A 20841-nucleotide genomic window follows, 5' to 3' on the forward strand; every position below is an offset into this window, starting at 1 on the left:
TGACAGCACAGGACAGGGGAGCCGCTGAGCTTTGGTGTTGCTGCAGATGCTGCCTCTCTTTAACGGGGAGATCTCTGAAGCTCTCGGGATAGGAAGCAGGAGCATTCGTGCATTGCTACTGCTGTTATTTTGGTAGAAGTCTGAGGTGCAGAGGGAAATGAGAGGCCACCTAGCTCGGCAGGAGCAGGGGTGTGCTGGCAGGTAGCTGGGGGTTGTTTTCCCCTCTGCAAAGTAATTTCTGCAAGCATTGCTTAGTGGGCATAATAGCCATGTGGTTTTCATCCTGGTTTGTGATTTAGAGAAAACTTTCAAGCCTTTCTAAAGCATCTTGCTTTCCCTACAGCAAGGGAATAATAAGGTGCAGGGGGAGGTGGGAACAGAGGCTGTACGGTTGCGTTACGTGGTGAATCATGCTGCTGCTCACCTCTTAAAAACTGATGGCCTCGGACTACTCGGAGGAGGAGCAGGTGTTCCTCATGTCCCAGCTTGTTTTCGATTGTTTCCTTATGGAACTTGCTATTAAAATGGCTGAGTTTTGGTTGGAGATATCCTCTGCAAAGAATTTTCTCTGAATGTTGCAATTCATTTTTCCAGATGTTGGTAATTAAGGAGCAGTAAACTTTCCTTTCATACGGTCTCGGGGCAGATAACAAGTCTCAGAAGATCTGAGATAACTTTGTTCGTTTTGGCACTCCAGCTGTTAGGCATGGCCTGATCTTTCCAAAGTACAGCCTGTAGCGAGAAAAAAAGTCATCCTTTCGGCTTCTCATTTTTACACTGATTATTTTCCAGCATCTTCGCTTGACTCTTTTGCTTTTTGAGCACTGAGTAACACATTGTTGCCTAATATAACCTATATTAGGCAATGATCTGCTGAAATAGTTCAGTTGACAAACCAGAAGGTGAAAGACACGATGTATATCCCAATCTCTGGGCTAACAGGAGCCCTGCCGTGTTCCAGGAGACCCATCCCTACAAAATTAAGTGAAAATGAGGGCCCACCTAAGGGGGAGCCCAGGGAGTAGCACTGGATACTCGCTGTCTGGGTTTCATCATTGCCAGTCACTAACCTGCCTGTGTGTGCTAGGCCTGGTACTAATGTGCAGGTAATCTTTTTTTTTTTACCAGCAGGGAATAGAAATCAGCTCACAGAATCACAGAATGGTTGGGGCTGGAAGGGGCCTTAAAGAGCTTCTAGTTCAAACCCCCTGCCATGGGCAGGGATGTCTCCCACCAGCCCAGGCTGCTCAAAGCCCCGTCCAGCCTGGCCTTGAGCACCTCCAGGCCTGGGGCATCCACAGCTTCTATGAGCAGCCTGTGCCAGGGCCTCACCACCCTCAGAGTAAAGAATTTCTTCCTTATATCTAACCTAAACCTACCCTATTTTAGTTTAAAGCCATTACCCCTTATCCTATCGCTACACTCTATGACAGAGTCCCTCCCCAACTTTCCTGCAGCACCTTCAGGTACTGGCAGGCCGCTGTAAGTTCTCCCTGGAGCTTTCTCTTCTCCAGGCTGAACACCCCCAACTCCCTCAGCCTGTCCTCAGAGCAGAGCTGCTCCAGCCCCTGAGCATCCCTGTGGCCTCCTAGTATCATTCTAGTATGTCCCTGTCCTTCTTGTGCTGGGGGCCCCAGAGCTGAACACAGGGCCTCAGGTGGGGTCTCACAAGAGCAGAGCAGAGGGGGACAATCCCCTCCCTCACCCTGCTGGCCACGCTGCTTTTGTTGCAGCCCAGGATACGGCTGGCTTTCTGGGCTGCAGGCACACATTGCCAGCCTGTGTCTGTGCTTGGGATTGCCCTGCCCAGATGCAGAACCTTGCACTTGGCCTTGCTGAACCTCATGAGGTTCTCAGAGGCACACCTCTTGAGCATGCCCAGGTCCCTCGGGATGGCATCCCTTCCCTCCAGCTTGTGACATCGTTTTTCTCTGTGGAAAAAAAATAAAATAGAATCACATCCTTTGGTAGGCTGTGTTGTCATCTGTGTTTGGAAAACAAACACGTTCACCATCAAACCACAGTAAAAATGGTCAAGGCTGCGGAGAGCTTCTGGAATAAATCCGAACAGGAGTTGGCCCAGAGATGGGAAGTTTTGGTCGTTGGTACCCAGCAAGAGCCTGGTGAGCAAAGGTTTGTGTTTCTATTTGATTTCTGGTGAGCTGAGTTACTGTAGATGTTGCAGGGCAGCTGAGTCGAGTCCCTTACAGAGGCTGATAAAATGCAAATGTGACAGAAACACGAGTCCCAAACAGCTGCTTCCCAGAAGCTTCCAACGTCCTCCTGGGTGTGACACGGTGAAACCTGGAGAGCTGCACGAACGGGTCCCGCACAGCATCTCCATCTCAACCTAAAGGTGCAGGAGGAGGTTGTTCCCAGCGTGAAGCTTTATTAGAGGGTTCACAGGTTCCCAGGACTTTGTCCCTTGATATTTTTTTGTTTATTTTTTTGAGCCTAGGATCAGGTTTGGCCCGTGACGGACTGGTTCACAGCACTGCTCCACTGGCATCGTCTGAAGAGAAAGTTAATGCTGAAGGTCTTGCAGCATCTCCTTTGACTGTGACTCTCAGCGAGATGTCGCAGGCCAGGCAGGAAATTGAGAAGCTGCCTGGGGAGCGAAATGCTTTCCTGTGTGCTGTGTTACAAAATTCTCTGGGACTCCAGGAGGTGTTGTGCGGCATCGGGTTTGATTCTGTGCTGGGTTTTATGGCGTGAAAGGTCGTGAGCATTTGCGCTAGGGGAGGGCTCTCCTTGCACCCCAACTCGCCGGGCTCTTGCCTTCAGAGCCTCTGGCTCCTGAGATTTCTTCCCAAGTCCTGGGCTGTGCAGGGGTAGCGTTGAAGTTGCAGAGCTCCCTTCTCTGTGTCTGAGGGCACGTCTTGTGAAGCTTCACAGCTATCTTCAGCTGATGGATCAGGCGTGGGCAGATCTGGCTTTTCGGGTACCTTAAAGCATTATTCAGCAGACCCACAGGGTGACTCCTGGGAGTCAGACGGGTGCTGAACAAGAACTTGTAGTTTTTTAAAGAACAAAGCAGTGCTGCTGTCTTCAGCCCTCAGCAGAGAGTGTGTTTAAACAAGCAAAAATAAAAAACAAAGCCCTGCAGCAGCTTGGGGCTGATGGTTGGTTTTATTTGGATTTCTGCTTGTTTGCTTCTATAGATTAAAGCAGCTCTGCAACCGGTTAAAAGCAGCTGGGAGGACTTCAGACCACTCATCCCATCCCTCCGTGCGTGGACTTGGTGGCAGTGCCTCGAGGTGGCGAAGGAAGCAATCCTTTGTACCGACTCCCACAAGAAGTTTGAGTTCAGGCAGTCGTAGGGCCCCAGGATTTGGGAAATCCAGTTTTTGTGGTGAAAAGGAAAGCGCTGGTGTTTGAAAACGCCCTGCAGCAAGTGAAAACCTCTCAGTTCACTAAAGACATCTGTAAGATTGTATGATTAGGAAACGCAGTGCCTGCGATCCCAGGTGAGATAAAAACTGGGTTGGAAAGGCAAGCTGGGAAGCCGTGCTCCTGGGGGTGAAATGTCAGCTTGCGTGAGCAGTGGTTAGATATTTGGCCATCTGCACACAAAGAATCTAATGGTTTACTAGCTAAAAACAAACCAAACATTATTTGTGGTTCTGAGTGGGTTATGTTGCCTCCAGCTTGGTTATCTCCTGAGGTTGCTGTAGCCTGGTGCCAGATCTTGGGTATTGTCATCAGGGGAAGGGACTGCTCAGGGAGAGCAGCAAATGTGGCTGCTGGCAGCGCTGCCGGGAGGTGGGCTTCGTGGTGGAGACATTCCAGGGAAGCCATCAGCTTGGAAGATCACTACAAAAGCTGGTGAGCAGCACACAAAGAAGGTGGAGCTGCTTCTGGTTCCAGTTTGCTCTGGATCCCATCAGAGCTCCAAAACTGCTCCAAGGCTTTACACCGGTTGAGATATTCATCGTGTAGACAAGCCACGAGCAGCCCAGAGGAGCCACAACCTGAACCTAACAATTGCCCGCTATTTAGCATCTTTCTTTCTTCCTTAGTCATTCCTGCTGCCTTTTTGATCTTGATTCTGGCTTTTTGCTGCGTGGCTTTGTTCCATACATTTATCTGGCCTGCTGTGGTTCCCCTGTCTGGGAGAAAGAGCTGAAGAGCTGTCTTATCAAGCTGCAGGCTTGAAATATGCAGAACCGAGCCTTTAGCTCCTTGTCTTTTGCTTTTCCTGCTGGGCATGACTTCTGGACGGAGAGCAGCCTGACCTCTGCAGCCCTGAGCTGCTCAATCGTTTTGGGGAGTTGAGAAACTCCCGTTGCCCTCTGGATGATACAAACCGGATTGCATTTCTCACTGCAATGCTGGAAGACTGCTAAGGAGGATTTTTTACAGGAATGTTTTGCGTGAGCTGGGCAGCAGGCAGGATCCTGCAGGAGCACCGCGGGCCCTGCGGTGCAGCAGGGTGCTCGCTGCTCTTCGAGGGACGCCGCATCTCGCTGCACGTGTTTGAGTTTTGGAGCCCTGGTGCACAAGTCGCTCTGCTGAGCCAACTTTCCACAAACAGGGTTTGTTTTTCTTCAGCTTGAATAAGCCCTGAAAGCTCGACCGTTTGTATCCTGGATCTGCTTAGCAGCTTAGGCTACAAAATGTTGCTGAGAAGAGACCTCTGATTTATTTGCTCTTGTCTAAGCGAGCAGCACAGGAGACATTGGTAATAAACTTAATGTCTCGGAGATCTTTATTGTTTTTGTTTTTGTTTTTTAATAATGCGAATAAGAAATACATCTCCAAGGAGTAGGCTCAGAAATCACAGCTGCCCAGAAAAAGCCGTGTGTGGTTCAAACCAGCTGTTTGGTACTTCATCCCGGCTGTGTTTTTGGGGTTTCTGCTCAGAGGTTGGGTTTGGATTCGGTGAGCTGTTGACAGTTGTGAGAGGAGGCTGCGTGGTGATGAGCTGAAGCCTTCAGGGAGCCAGGAAAGGGACTGGCTTGGCTGTACACCGTGGTTCATGTGCAGCTGGGTATGGAATTGGAAATGGAGCACACCGCAGATGTTATCTTTGGATTTCAGTGACTTCCCCGCTAACTGTATCCATGAAAATCTCGCTGCTTTTCCTTTGTGTTTGCTGAATGACATGAGTCAGTTACATATTAAAGCGGTGAGTTCAGGCTCCACCCTGGGACGGACCCCGACAAGGAAATGCCAAATAACTTGTAATCGAAAACCATGCGCTTCCTGATAGACTGCGGGGTGGCGATTCCCCCGCACCCCGAGCGGGGCTGCCAGGGCAAGGACACGGGGCTGCCTGTAGCTGTCAGATGCGGAGCACAAAGAGCCTCAGTATAAATACTCCCAGGACACAGGGAGTGAGAGCAGTTTTATTCCAATACACAAAATGGGCCTTTTTTCCTCTGGACTTAAAAATAAACAAGATTTTGGCTGAACAAATGGAACCAACCTTTTTATTAAAAGCATATATCTTCTCATGTCTGCTTCAGTCAGAGGCTTTTAAAACTGAAAGAACTCCTTAACTTGCAAAACAGCTGACTTAAGTCATTCCAATAGCATTTATCATCTTACTTTTTGCTCTTTAGAGTTGGAGCAGCTTTTTATTTTTGCCTTTTTTTTTCTTAAAAAAAAAAAAAGGAAAGCAATAAGAAAAGTGGCATTAACTCTGCATGCTCCTTGCGCAGAAGGACGGAGATGCTGAGCTGAGGCCATGCTGGACCCGTTCAGTTCATTTCAAAGCTGATGGAAAGATCTCTGGTCGTTTCAGTGGGGATTGACCTGCCCATGAGCTCGAGCCTATTCCTGTCCCAGTGCAGAGGAAGGGTTTGAAGATGGTTATCCAGAACAGCTGTGATAAATTAGAAGCTTTTCTATTACAAATCAGAAAACGTTCTGTGACTTGGGTGGATGCTGCTGAAGCGTTGGGTGCTGAGACACCAGAGAAGTGCTCCTCCTCCCCTCTTGAACGTGCTCACCCTGAAGGGAGCCATTTGGGCAGGTGAAGCTTTTGGTTGTGAAAGAATTGCTTAATTTACAAGAGGTGAAAAAACACCGGTGCTTACCCAAATCCGTGTTTTCAGGGCTCCAATGATCATGTTCTCGTACTGGCTTTTTGTTTTCTTCCTCTGTAGTCTGGCCAAGCCTCCAACCAGGAACAAGCCCTTATTTTCTTTAGCTATTTTAGTTTGATTTAGGCTTAGCTGAACCCGACAAAACTGCAGTTTCGTGGGAATGTTTGACTCCTGTTGTGCACAGAGATCTTGAGACAAAAAGGCATTTCCTCAGATGCGATGGTGAAGGTTTGTTTGTGTGCTTCCACCTCTGCGAGGCAGAGACTGAAGATTCCCTCTCACATCCCCCCATCTTCCCTAAATTAAACGAGCCTAATTCTTATAATATTTTTTCTCGGGTAAGTTGGTTTTTGAGACCTTTTTTCCTTTATTCGTTGCTTTCATTTGAGCTTTGTTTAGGGGTTTGTTTCTCTCTTGAAAGCCAGCCACCAGCATGAGACACTTCAGCAGCGATCCTCGTGGTGCTGGTGCTCAGGGATTGCTGTGCATGCCTTACGTAAGGCGGTCCTGTTTACAGACACAAGGATTTTGGTCTTTTCCAGCAGTATGATGTTGTTGGCTAACGTCCAGCCTGTGACTAATTGTAACCCCAGCTTTTTATTTCTGTGCAACCACCTCTGAGGGACCAGGCTAAGGGAGGTGGTGGGAAATGTCAGCTCTTTTTCTGAAGCTGCAAAGCACATCTGTCTTTGGGGTTGAGATAACCCTGCCGGGGAGGAACACGGCTCTTCCTGGCAGCCTGAGCAAGCTGCTGCCCTCCCTCGAAGGCAGAAAGCTCTCCTGGGTGCGTGGGGCTCTGCGCTTATCTGAGCCAGCTCCTGTTTTGTCACCTTGGGCTCTTTCTCTGCACCTCCTCCCTCATTCTTGCATTTGCTGCTTGTTCCTCGTGCTCTCTGCTGGGTAAGTCCCTGAGGTGCCAGAAGCGTGGCTGGGTGCCTTCGCTGTTTGCACAGGCTGGCGGAAAGGCTGTTGTAAAAGTCACGCCTGGCCTGAGGCTTCGAGAGGGAGAGGAGCAAAGCTGCGCCCTGCTGCCCTCGGTGAAGACCTGCAGCGCTTCTGGGTGGCTCACGCCTGCACACTCGCTGTGGGGACGTGGAAGTGGAGGCGCCTGTGTTTCTGTAAAGGAATAAAAAATGGAAAAACAGAATTTTTTGGATTTGGTGGCTTCGATGAGCTCAGAAAGCACCTGAGTGCAGCTGGAGAGAAGGGCCCTGCAGAGCTGTTCGGTGCCGCGGGTCGGCGAAACACGACGGCTCCACAGGGCCTGGGCCTACATTTTGGGTCTGGCTGTGGCCAACCCAACCTGGCCCCAGTGGGCTTCTGGTGCCTGCCCTACATCGGCCAGTTCCGTCGGAAAGGCCTCATCAGGTTCAAGGCTGTGTGCCTGCAGCTCTCGCTGGGAAGGGCGGATTTGCAATCCTGAGGCGAACTCACAGACGTAGGACACTTGGAGCCTCAATTTAATGTCCAGGCGGCCTCGCATGACACATCAGAGGGGACAGAGGCTGAGCAAACCCTTGTTGATGGGGCCTGGTGGCGACCGTGATGGCGAGGGTCCTGGGGTGGGGGGCCTGCAGCAGGCACTGGGGTGCCGGGCGCTCACGGCGCTGCTGTCCCCACAGGTCCCCGGGGCAGAAGGACCTGGAGCTGCGATGACGACGGGCGACTGCTGCCACCTCCCCGGCTCCCTCTGCGACTGCCCGGGCAGCGCTGCCCTCTCCAAGTCGGTGGAGGACTCCGACATAGGGCGCCCGCAGTACGTCACGCAGGTCACCGCCAAGGACGGCCGCCTCCTCTCCACCGTCATCAAGGCGCTGGGCGCACAGAGGTAAGGCCGTGGTGGTAGTCGGGGCTTGTGGTGATCGCATCCGTGTTTTGTTTTGTTTTCCCCGTTTTTCACAGCTCTCAGGGTGGAGGGGGGCGGCGAAGTCTTGCGAAGTTCTTGGTGAGGGGCTTCACCAGCGGTACCGAGTGTGACTGCTGGTCGTGGAGACGATTTGAGGGCTGAAAACGGAGCAAAGCCCCTTTCCCAAATGGGCTTAGCATAAAGGCACAGGGTCGGTTTTGCAGCCCTGGGGAGAGGAGGGTGTTTGTGTTGCAGGAACTGCAGCACCCAGCTATTGCTGGAGGGGCCGGGTGGCACCTCCAGTTGCTCAAATTCTTCTTTCCCTGACTTCTCATCGTGTATTTTGAGCAGCTTCCGGAACGGAGGACATTTGGCAGCATTATTCAGCCCAGCTAGTAACATCGGTCACATTTTGTGTTTAAATCCTATCTGAACAGCTGTTACTTTTTTTTTTTTTTTTTCAATGAAGTCAGCCAAACGTTGATGAGGTGTGAAAGTGGTGACTGCAAACGTGGGAGAGGGAGGTGGGAAGGCTGGATGTGAGCTGAGGAGAGAGAATTGCTCTGTCCAGCAAACCTGAGGCAGGGCATTAGAAATGCCAGGGGAGGTCACGTTGCCCTCTGACAGCAGAGAGCAGTTGTGCCTGCCCTTAAACCCCATGGAGGTGGGGAGATCAGGTGGGGAACTGCCTGAGATGACAGGTTTAAAAGAAAAACAAACAAGATTTGTTGTGGGGGCGTCCACGTGGCCCAGTGGCCCATGCAGTTTGGCAGTGGCCGTCTCCAGCCTCTTCCCTGCCACAAGTACTTCACCGAGCCCGAAGGAGCCGCAGGATTTGGCTTGTCTGTGACGTGTCTGAGCTGAGGGCACGTGAGACCAAACCTGCCTGAAACACCTGAGCGCAAGCCTTGGTTACTGGAAGGACGTGAGGTGAAAGAGAAGCAGGAATCCAAACAGGAAGGTGGAAGGCACCGTGCTTGGAGAATACAAAACCTCCTCGGCAGCAGACATCGAAATCCTGCGAGTGAAACAAGGCTGGGAGCGGCGTGGCTGCACGGACAGCCCGAGTTGGTGACAATTGGTGACAGTCCGAATTGGTGACAAGGTCTCTCCAGGCTGCTGGGAAGCTGCCCCTGAGGGGGAATCATGCAGGAGCGGGGCCAGGCCCCTTCCCCCTCCAGACAGGGAGGAAGGAAAATGGAGTCTGATAACAAATACGTTATTTTTTTCTCGCACTGTCAGCGAATTTTTTCCTCCTGGGTTGTTTATTGGTAGCCAAGGTTATATTAATGCTCTGGAAATATGAAACTTCTCAAACAGGAAGAGAAGGGATGAAATGTCTTACAGATGCTTTTCTTAGGAAATAACAGATGCGTGAGAGCACCCGAGGCCCGGGGGTTTTGTTGGTCAGTCACTAAGGCTTTACAGCAGCAGTGCTCGGAGGATCTCCAACTAAACCCGTGTGGAAGGGCCCTTTGGAGGGTGTCTGGGCCAGCCTCCCCTCAGAGCAAGGCCAACTTCAAAGTGGGGTCAGGCTGCTCAGAGCCATGTCCAGAGCAGTTCCCAGTGCCTCTGGGGATGGAGTTTCCAGCACCTCCCCTGTGGTGGGGATTATTTCTGCTGAAGAAGTCTCTTGAATAAAAGGCATTTAACAACTAGGAGACTGGGGTGGGTGGTGTTTGGCAGAGAGAAGGGGGTGGCACAGGGGTGTGCATGAGGAGGAGGGCTCAGGGCACCGGAGGAAGGATCTTGCTGGCTCACGGAGGGTGTGCTCACACCCCTGTGGTGCACATCCAGGAGAGGAGCCTTGCTTCTGCTTTGCTGAGCTGAGGTGCACTTTTCGTGCTGGACCTTCTCAGCCCTTCGTGTCCCCCCGATGCGCTTCCCCATGGGCTCCTTTCCTGTGCGCTGTGCTCCCAGATCTGTTCCTTTCTCACCCTGCCTCCTGCTCCCAAATCCGTGTGGCTGTGGATAGAGGAGAAAGGTGGTGTTGGGTGAGAGATGCTTGGAAGGCAGGAAAGGGAGATAGCAGCGAATGACCAGCTCTCGTGGTTCAGCAAGGGTAGGGCTGGGTTGGGCCTCTGTTGTCCAGCGTTTTATTCCTGAATGCTAAGGAGATGTGTGGAGTTGTGGAGACCAGTGGACTCTGAAGTCTAAAGCCATCACAGGTTTTCCAGGGAGCCCAAGACATTGTCATGGGGCTGGCAGATGTGGCACGGGGCTTCCAGGAAACCTGTGCTTTTGGAGGCCAGCCAGGATGTCCTTGCACCTAAAATGGCTCCAGCTGCCTAATTTAAGGCAACCAAACCTTACTGGAAGTGACCGCAGGCTAGAACAATAGGTGCAGTTCAGTGTGAAACGATGCAGCTGAAGGACACCCATCCCGGATTTGCGTGTGTGCTCAGGGGTTCAGAGGAAGGAGACCTGAGGCACGTGGCAGCAATGTGCAAGCTCCAGCAGAGAACAGAAAAGCAAATAAACTGCTGGGAATTAGGAATCGACAAAGGACAGAACACAGTCACTGCAAAAATCCCTGCTGTGCACGGATCCTGAAAACCGTATGGCTCTGGTCCCTGCAGCTTTAAAAGGATGCTTTAGAAACGCAAAAGGTACAGAGAAGGGTAGTGAAGGCAATCTGAGAGGTGGGTGTGTTTCTGAGATGTGATTGAATAGACTGGGACTCCTCATGAAAGACGTGACCGGGCAGGGTATGGCACAGGTCTGTAAATCTGAGGGGTGTGGAAAACCTTTTTTTTTTTTTTTTTTTTTTTTTTTTTTTTTTTTTTTTTACAGGACAAGAACTGGAGGGTAGTACACAACTTAGCTTGTAAAGCATTTCTGGTACTACGAGGTCCCAAGAGAGAAGACTGAGAGCACAGTCAAAGGATTTGGGTCTGTGGGTTGAGGCCTCGAGCCAAGAGGGGTGAGAAGTGGTGGCTGTTGGAGCACCGAGGTGTTCCCAAAAGGGTCCAGGTGGTTGGGGGCATGCAGTGCTCTCTGACTGGGGGTCGTCAGGCGTTGCTTTGGGCCTCTGGACTTGTTTCAGCACTTCGGGGCCGGTCCTGGGGCCGGTGTCAGCCCCTGCCCAGCGCGAGTGGAGCTGCAGCCGGGGCTGTGGGTGCTGCCACCCAGGGGTGCTGCGTGTGCACCCTCCTGGGGCCCGGTGGGGTCTCCCCCTGATCTCTGGATGTGGCCATGTCGTTGTGTCTGCTCTGACCGTGATTTCGTTCTGTTTGTCTGCCTCTTTAGTGACGGTCCCATCTGTCGAATCTGTCACGAAGGTGGAAATGGGGAGGGACTGCTTTCCCCGTGTGACTGCACAGGAACACTGGGCACCGTGCACAAGAGCTGCCTGGAAAAATGGTTATCCTCCTCCAACACAAGTTACTGTGAGCTCTGCCACACAGAATTTGTTGTAGAGAGAAGACCGAGACCTTTGACAGAGGTACTGCTTTCTTCCTGCTTCACTCTATTTCCTTACCGTTTGATGAAAAATGAACTGATTTGCCCTGCTGCCCCCGTGGTTCTGTCTCCTCCTTCTTGCAGTACTACTCACAAAGAACTATTTGTGCAGAGGGATCGAGTCTTTTATCAGCCAAGTGACGTAGCTGTGAAAATGCAGTAGCAATGTTTGGGGCAGCCCTTATCTGTGAAGCCCCCCTTGCGCTACCGACAGCGGGCTGTTGAGCTGCAGAAAGCAGTGCAGCAGTAGAGATGCTTCAATGCCTGAGCATCCAAACGCAGAGGTCACCACTCAACCCCCTGAAATATGAAGCTGTCAGAAATATGAGTCTTTTTTCCTGTTGGCTTTTATCTTATCTCCGTCTTACATTAGTGCAGCTCTCTCGCATGTGACTTCCTCGTCATGTTCTGCTCTGGAAAGTGAGATGTGGCGATTGCTGGCACTGTTCGTAAAGGACCCACACTCCTTGAGTAATGCTGATGTGTGCTTGAAAGCATTTGTCTGGCTCCTTCCTGCTGACCTGAGGTGTCCTGAGTAGCTCTGTCGCTGTCCTGTGCTCCCCAAAGCCAGAGCAGGCAGGACATGGCCCAGCCAGCCCTTACTCCTCTCCGCATTGCCGTAGGGGGACCTGGCTTTGGATGGGTCATCAGCCTTCTGGAGATGGATGGCACAGTCCAGGCTGCAGTTGGTGTTGTGTTTATATGTGCTTTGTGGTGCTTGTGTGTGTGTTTCCTTGTTTTTTTCTCTTTTTTTTTTAATCACAGTACTCTCTTCCTTCCCCCTATCTAGGTGGTCTGCTGTGCTCCCCTGTAAGACTTCCTTTCTCCCCCAGGGATTGCAGTAGCTGCCTGCAGCGAGGCCCCTTGCACGCGAGGAACAAGGGCAGCTGGGCCAGGCCATCCTCTGTCCTCAGAATTCAGGTGCAGGTCCCCAAAGAGGAATGAGGAAATGAGTGCCTCACAGCCCCAGAGGGGCTTGTTTCAGAAGGCCGTTTATTCTAAGTAAGCTTGAGAGGTGCTGGCAGCTGAGCAGTTGGTGTAGATACGGCTGGTGTTCCTCAGGGTGCTGCAGGACCAGGTAGAAGGTGACGTAGGTGTGACTGAGATGCAGCCTGGAAGAGCAAAGCGAGCTCCTGTGCTCCTCACTGTTCGGATCCTGTTCTCTGCCCGTGTCTGCATGCTGCTGGGCTGGGCTGGGCGCTCATCAGAGGCCACGAGGTGCCTCTCTGGCAGGGTTTGGACATAGCTCTGGGTTCTGTTTCCAAAGCTGCTTTTCCTGTTCATTATTTCAAACTGTTGCGAAGCCGTGCTGCTGCTCAGTCATCAGCGAGGCCACGGGAGGAGGGCTGTGAGCTGAGTCCCAACAGCGGGCTCCTTACCTGCCAGCGACCAGAGATTTGTCGGTGCCTGCCACCAGAAGTGCGTGAGGTTAATGCTGGTTTCTGACTGTGACTGCTCGTAGCCCACTCTGTCTTTCCCCCTGCTCCATCATCCAGACTAAAACTGAGTCACCACTGCAACGGTGAATTGCTTTTCCTGGTCCCATTTTTATCTGGTCCCATTCCCATTAATTCCAGAGGAATGATGTTCCCATCCCACCTCTCTCTCGAAGCCGTGCTCTCCTTCCCACGTTTTTATCTCCTCTGAGTGCCTGGAGAGCTGGCAGGGAAAAAGCCCCCCCTGGCTGGAGAAGCATTCGATCTGCATTTTGCAAAACCAATGCTCGGTTTTAATGATGACTGCTGAGTGGCCCGCTGACTGTCATTGACAGAGCAGCCCCATGCAGGAGGTGGCTTTAGACCACGGTGCTAAACTGAATCATGTCTTTAGAAAAGCAATTTGTGAAAGAGCATTACAGTGGTTAGGACTGGCTGAGCCTTATCACTTTGCTCCCAGCTGCTGAAACACATAGAACGGCTCTTTGACCAAAACCTTTGAAATGACTGTTTCAGAGGTTGAAAACCAATGCTTTAGAGCACTTGGGAAGGGCCAAAACATTTGGGAAGGGCCGTATCTGGGCCTTGAGGACGTGCTGCAGGCAAGCCCAGTACCAGTGAGCTGGTTTGGGCTTACACCGGCCAAAATTTTGAGTGCGGGTTTCAGATGTTTTAGCTTAAGAGCTAGTAAAGTATTCAGGGCCAGAAACAAACATGTGGAAGTGCATTTAGACATAGTTCACAGATGCTGTAGCACCTCATAACTAGTACAGGCTTGGAAAACTGCACATTTGAATAAAAGGCAAAAGAGAGGTGTGTGCTGGAGGAGTTTCTCCTCTGCCACTGACCCCTGTGCCCCCAGCAGGCAGAGGAGTGAGCTGTGATGGTGCCAGCTGCACCCGCAGGTCCACCGAGCCCCAGGCTGGGTGAAGAGGTTTTAATTCCTCTTGAAACCTGCGATCAGTCCCTGCAAGCTGTGACCAGCGAGCACTGTGCAAGGAGCATGAGGCAGTGAGCGCTGAGCGCGCAGCGAGGCAGCATTTCGTGATCGTAATGCAAGAGAAACGCCGCCGGCTACAGGCAGGAACAGAGCCTCCAGCCACTCCTGACCGCTCGACAGCTGCCACAGGGGTTGAGAAGCCGAGGATTTGTTACTTCTCAGACCTGGGGAGAGTCAGGGAGCGCAGAGGAGGGGACGATCTGCCCTGCTGTGCTGGGGAGCAGGTTGTGTGGGGTGCCCTGAGCGCCTCGGGGGCTCGGAGGCTGGCTGAGAAGTCGCCTGTTACCTGCCTGAGGGCGATTCCTGCCCTGAGCAGAGCCCAACTGCAGCTTGCCATCATCATACGGCCCCTGAGCCAGTCCCTGGCCTGTGGTTTGTTGGCACCAAGGTTTTTCTCTGACTCACAGAGCAGCTGTAGCCCGCTTTAATTAATCTGGAGGTGGCAGCCTGCTCCAGAACTTCCCAAAATTGCTCACCTGGCTGGCAAGACCTCATATTTTGGCTGTACCACACTGTACAACACAAACACGCTGATCCCTGCCCCTGGAGCCCAGGGAAATTGCCCTGCAGTGCAGTTTCTGTTTTATTTTTTTTTCTTTTTCCTCTTCGTGCAGAGCCCTTCTGAAACAGCCCGTAACCGCTCTGCCAGTTTGCCAACACTTCCCATTAATACCCTCCGTCTGCAGCCTGGCGTAACCTCATCCCCTTGGCAGCTCGGACTGAAACTCGTCACCAAATCATTTTGGGAAGTTTCAGCCCCAAATTGTTCATCTGGTTCTCAGAAGAGGGCCCGGGAAAGAGGCCGCTTAGTCACTCCCAAATGACACGCTTCCCTCCGTTGCCTTATCTGAGCGATTCTCCCCTCCCGGCTGATGTTGCTGGGGGGTAGGGAGCGTTTTGAAACTTTCGGGGAAGTGATGCTGGCGTGTGAGCGTGGGCAGCAGCTGTGCTGAGAACCTGCTGCTCCCTGAGTGAAACTGGAGGGCACGTGCCAAGGAGCACCCCCGTCACGCCGTGAGAGCCTCAGCCCTGGGACGGACGGAGAGCTTGGAGTCTCCAGCCCTGGAGCAAAGCTTCCCCTGGGGTCTGCCCCGTCCCTGCTGCTCACCAAGCCCCCGCCGTGGCTCTCAGAGCTCTGGCCCAGCCCTGGGCATCTTGTGGGGCTGCTGTGGGCCTGAGCTGGGCCCTGGGTGCTGGGAAAGTGGCTGCGTGCTCAGGCAAGGAGCTGGTGATGGGAAAGGGACGGTCCCGCGTGGCCGAGCAAGTGAAGCCTCTACTTTGCATGGTAAAAGGCTGGGAAGTCAAAGCAGGGATTGCTGAGCAGAGGATAAATGGGGTGCAGAGCAGGGCTGGGGGGAGAGCCGGTCTGAAGGGCTCTCAGGAGGGAGCCCCAGCTGACTGGGGGCTGGAGGAAGCATTTTAGCGAAAGCTGTGGGGAGGCTGCACGGCTGAGTCGAAATGCTTCTGCAGAAGCTGCAGGAAGTTCTTGGAAGTCAGGAAAAGCCACAATCAAAGTTGCCTTAGCTTTTAATTCAGTTCTCTGGTAAGCCTGCGTTGCAGTGTGGTCTCTGTGTGGTCGCAGGCTGCGCTTTCCAGGATCAGCACGGGGGCAGAAGATGCACACTGGCCAACTTTGTTTGTCCCGCTGTGTTGAGCCATGAGCTCTTCTGTCCCTGCTCTCAAGACAATTATTTATTTCCCCGTGGGCTTCTATGGGGCACTTGTTGCTGTGACAGCTGAGCACTTCACAACCAGTAATTTAATTTTGCAGCCTCCTTTTGAGAAGAAGGATGGCAACTTTGCGCAGCGTGGATTAAAGATAATTTTTTAATAGAATCAGATTTTTATTTTCTTTAACTAGCCATTTATTTATGTTGTAGGCTGTTCAATCTTAAAATAGTAACAGTGTTTGCTGCCAGCATGCCTGATCTCTCCTCCAGCAGTGGGGGACTTGTCAGAGCCCTGAGCCAGCTCTGGCAGCCATGGGCTGGCCCGTGGGTGCGGGGAGGAAACCTCCTGCAGTTCAGCCTCATTCAGTTATTTTTTAACTAAGAAGCTAGTGGAAAGCTGAAAAAAGCACAGAAGACTTTTGTTGACTGCTCTGCTGTCAGACTACTGGGCTGAATGCTTTTTTGGGAGCACGCGTGAGGCGCTGTGGGTGAAGATGGGGAGTCGATCAGCAGCCCTGGGTGCGTAGGAAGGGTGGGCAGCCAGCAGTGCGGGGTGCTGCCAGCTGATGCCTGTGCTGCACGGGGCTGGGGCAGCTCCTGCTTGGCTCTTTGAAACCCCCTCTGGCACGAGAAGGTTGCAGAGCAGGGTTGTCGTATGAGAAGCATGTCCCCAGCAGGCAATGAGACTGCAGAGCCTTGGAGAGAGACGGCTTGCCAGTACTTAGCATCCCCGCATTAACGTTAATTTGATGTGCATCTGTGTGTCTGCAGGGAAGTGACCTAAATCTGTGAGGCTAGCGAGCGTGGCCGACACGGGTGTGAAGTCTGGAGTAGGCTGCTGTGTGTGCTTCTTGGAAGGCTTCAGCAGCAGGGGTTCCGGTGAAGCATTCAAACTGCAAGTTGCAGTGCATGCAGCTTTCCTGGAACAGGTAGTTTCTGCTTTTTTTTTTTTTTTCAGAGGTTAGACACAGAAAGGAGCCATCTTCTGAAGATACCCATATCTCTGGTGTCCAGAGCGTTTTGGAAGGAGGAGCACAGCCCTTTGGAAGCGTAGCACTGCTTCATTCTAAACAGCTTTCCCTCAGGCCATGGATGGTCACGCAATCCTCCAGGCAAGGTTGGGTTTATTTGCCCTAGCTTTGTCCACCTTAAATTTGCCTCAGCCCCATTTTATTCTTTAGAATCCCATAGTCTCTGGAGAGAAGGAAATGCCTCTTGTGACCAGTTCATTCCTACCTCCTTAGAAACCTAGGTTAGGGTGGGTCAGCTTGTCTGGAGGTGCCTGGCTTTTTCTGTCTCTAGACAGAGCCAAGAGAAGTGCTGTTTCAGGCAGCTGGTTGTACAGGGGTATGTGTCCCACCTCGTAGCATTCTCCTTTTCACATAAACCCCTTTCTTTGGTTTGCAGTTCAATCCATCACAATCCAGTTCTCTCTTGCAAGGTGCTGTCTCTGCTGAAGATTTTGTCCTCTAGGATTTGGGGCAGGACTGCATGGATTGGGATATTTGGTACTGGATCTGATGCATCATGCATTTCTAGAAAGCATCATCAAAGGTGATGCTGTGGCTTTGTTTCTGTGGCCACAAGCGAGCGCTGCCCTCCTGCACGTCTCCTGGTTGGTCCCTGTTCCTGAGCCCTTCTGGCCTGATTTTGTTTTCAGACTGTTCCCTCTTTGTTTTCTCAGATTATCAGCAGAAGTATTTCCTTTCCGTGGATTCTTTGCCATGTGTATTTTGCCGTGGCACTGACTCTCGGGTCCCATCTCTCATCTCCCCGTGCTGCCTCCTCAGCCTCATCCCTTCTGCTGGACAACCCCTGTGTGCACGGCGAGCTCTCTGCATGGAAATGGCCGGGGCTGGCAGCTCGGGGAGGTGTTGGAGCAGCAGCCGTTTAATCCCAGCAACACGTCAGCCCATGTGAAAGAGGAAGGATGCGTTTCTGTCCACACATCATTTAAGTCCCAGGGAGAGGAACAGGATGACAGGGCTCGGTTGCGAGTGGATGTGTGTTTTTGGTGCTGGGGCCAAAGCTCTGGCTTTGCTAAAATTACCGGGATGTTGAAAGCCAACGTATCCTGGTAGCAAAAGCTAATGAGTGTTATGCATGACTTCTTCATAATGCCTCTCTAAGCCTTTAATGCCATTGCTAAAGCAAAACTTATATGAGACAGCTCGCTAATTACAAAAAACACCTCTCTGGTGAATCAGCCAAGGACTGTTTCATATTGTCACCGCTGAGCAGCTTAACCACTCCCCACATTTCTGTCCTTGCAGGCAGGTCTCATGGTGGAGCCTCAAGAGAATTCCCCATCCATGTCTTCAGAGCTGGTGTTTTCCTGCAATGTGTGTGTCACTGTGCTTTATTTCAAAATGCCAGCGTTGGTAATATCTGCCTGTCCCTGTGCTTCTGCAAAACAGTTCTTTCCAAGTGTGTTATCCACCACGGGAGACTGACAAGTGTTTTTTTTGTTGCTGTTCCTACTGTTTGTGTTCTATTAGGCAATTTCGATTAAAGATGTTTGTTTTTCACTGATTGCTAATGCTTTTGGCTTGCTTAAGCTGGATGCTTTATATAGGTCAGTGAATTTTGTTTTGTCTCGTTTGGAAGTCGTGCTTTCCTTACACAACCGCTGTCTGCAAAGCTTGTTACACGTTCTCAGAGGCGTTTGTTGGAATGTGGGGTCGTGCTGTAGCCCAGGACACCTCCGTGGGTCTGCCACGTGCAGTCTTTCTGCTCCTCTCACAAGTCTCCTGTAGCTGTGAGGTGCTGATGCAATATCTCCAGTACAAGCAGGATGAGGTTTGCAGGGAGCAGTGGTGATGTTCCTATTTAGCCCTGCTTCTATAACTAGGAAAAGAAATTTTGCTTTTGGGCACGGTGCCCAGCGCAGCGGTCACTGCCCCTCCTCCAGTTCAGAGAAGTGAGATGTGACGTGAGCTCTCCCCACCCTTCCTCCAGCCTTATCTTCCTCACAGACAGGCTTTTTTCTTTGCTTTCCTCGAACTCCTCTGCTGAACTCACTGCACCGTTCTCCATCTCCTCCACGTTCCTCTGTCCCCTTCCCCAACTTGTTGCTGTGGTCTCTCTCCTTTCTCAGTGCAAGCTGATGTTAGACTCCAGCACCTAGTCAAAATAAAACAAATCACTCGGCTTCAGCTGAGTCTTGTTCCTCTCTCATGTTTTCCTTCATCTCTTTGCTTGCATGTGCTGTCTGGAGATGTTCTTTCCCAGCTCCCACCCTCGATCCTCTCGGTGTTTCTCAGTGCGCTCCCTGGCATTGCTCTGCTGGACCCAGAGTGGCCTCTTTGAGGCCAAAGCTAGGAATTTTCATCCCCGCTCTCTTGGCAGTTACCGACACTGGCATCTTTCTTACATCTCTGCCTTCACTGCATCGTCCAGCCCTGTTTGTGCTCTGAGGGTCCCTAGGAGCGGGGCTCCTCTGGGGTGCAGCTGCTGGCGGTGCCGTGATCCCATAGCTGTGCGTTTTGTGGCGTGGCATTTCCCATGGTGGCAAACCACAGAAGCACACACTGGTGTGTAAGGAGGGGTCCTGGTGAGCTGCAGCTCTGCAGAATGGTTGCGTGGCCCTTTTCTCGAGGAGCGCTGAGGGCTGGAGTCGGTTCCTGTCCCGTGCGCTCCTGCAGCACCGTGCGTGCCACTCCTGTTCCCTGCCCTGTGCTTCCCTGCAGCTGGAGCTGGGCTGAGGGTGTGGAGAAGGGGCTCTCAGGTCCCTCTCGAGAGAGATTCAGCTTTTGGAGGTTTGTGGAGCATCAGCAGTAGCTGGCTGTGCAGTAGGGAAAGGAGGCTGAGGAGGGTCAGCTGTTCCGTGGCACTTGACTGCCCTGCGTACAGGGCCGGGGACATTTCTGGCCTCAGCTCCCTGACCTTTGGGTGCTCCATCAGAAAAGGTTCCTCGCCTTGGGAACAGGAGCAGGACCGTCCTGCTGGGCTGCACAGGTGGCTTGGTGACCTGTGAGGAGTTTCAGTTGTTAAACACGGACCTGCAGGGAAGGGATGGGACAGTCCCTCTGCTGGAGCTGTGGTTTTCGAATCAGCGCGATTCTCGGGGCAGGACAGCGCTGGTTGTGCTCCTGTGAATCCAGGTCATGCTTTTTGTTCCTGCCTGACATAGCCACGCAGCAGGTCAGCGATGAAAGGAACAGGCACCCGAGCAGCCACAGGTTAACGGTGGTGGATGGGAAGGACACAGGATGTTTTGTACACAGGTGGCTTCGTGCAGCCAAATGTTTCCTGTTTGTGGTGGCAGCGATGGCTGGAACAGGCAGCAGGTTACTGCGGTTGTGACCGGTGCTCTCCAGAGCAGGTAGCCCAGCTGCAGGGCAGGGAGAGACCCGAGCACCTGCTGGGACACTCCTTAATCAGTCCATGCCCCTGCTCCTAGGTGGCAGGATGTCACCCAGCTCTCTGGGCTGGGCTGGACTGTCTGGAAGACGGCTCTGATACGCCGTGAGCTCTGCCGTTGGCTTCCAGAGCAGCTGCTGATACGCTGGTGCCTTTTTCTGTGTGCCCTCCTCCTCCTGCTTTCCATCACCTGGTGCTTAGTCTAGTTTCGTGGGCACTGGAGCACCCAAAAATCAGAGACTCATCATTGCACAGCCCCGCTGTGAGTCCAAGAATCATGCTCTGCTCCACAGCCCTGCTGATCCCAGTAGAAAAAACAGCTGAGAAAGCCCCAGGATTGTGCTGGAGGACAAAAACGTGTGTGTAGCAGGAGGACCTCTTGTCATGCAAGCAGGGTGCTTGTTCCTAGCGGGGTGTCCTGGCAGCCAGCTCATAACTGAAGTGGGCAGAGCGGCCAGGTCAGGCTCTGCCTCCAGGCTCGCACTTGTTTGCAGCACGGAGGCAATTGGTTTTGGACTTGGCCTGGAAGAAGATCAAGTTGTGCTTTTGTTGCTTTCCCATGTTTACTTGACAGTTTTCCCTACAAAAATTGTTTAATCTGACCACTTTTTGGATTGTTTACAAGGTTTATTTTAAGTCCCATGTGCATTAAGCTGCTGCTATGCCAGAAACCCTGCGCCCTTAGGGTGCCTTATTGTATTCTTTTTTTTATTGTGTCATTGGCTGAGTAAATCAACTACTTCAAAAGGAAATTAATTTGCTTCCTGCCTTTACATGTTTGGCTCCTGTCTTGGGGAGAAAGGGGGAGCTTCAAAGGTTACGAAGAATATAAATAGAGTAAGATTCAATAAAATACCAATTTGCCCTATTGTTACTCGTATTGTACAGGGGTCAGAAGTGACCCAAGCTGTCCTTGTTTACAGGGACAGGATGCTCTGGGACTGCTGCTAGAGGGCTCTGAGCCCAGGTCTGGACAATTCAGCATTCACCCTAGTGCCACGCAGCCCGGACGGGT

The 20841-nt window shown here is 52.1% G+C and overlaps 1 protein-coding gene across 2 annotated transcripts in view; it reads left to right on the top strand.

Annotated features, from left to right (window-relative positions):
• MARCHF2 (membrane associated ring-CH-type finger 2) overlaps window positions 1-20841 on the top strand; it is a 34551-nt gene that overhangs the window by 4438 nt on the left and 9272 nt on the right. The window contains exons 2-4 of one of the 2 annotated variants that reach the window (XM_082780095.1): window positions 3162-3467; window positions 7673-7878; window positions 11146-11341. In XM_082780095.1, the coding sequence (XP_082636221.1) occupies window positions 7703-7878; window positions 11146-11341 (372 nt within the window). In that variant the 5' untranslated portion in view covers window positions 3162-3467; window positions 7673-7702. The remainder of the gene's footprint in view (window positions 1-3161; window positions 3468-7672; window positions 7879-11145; window positions 11342-20841) is intronic. The other variant, XM_082780094.1, reaches the window with a different exon arrangement.

This window comes from Aythya marila, assembly GCF_965140915.1.
Source record: "Aythya marila genome assembly, chromosome: 27".
Classification (NCBI taxonomy): domain Eukaryota; kingdom Metazoa; phylum Chordata; class Aves; order Anseriformes; family Anatidae; genus Aythya; species Aythya marila.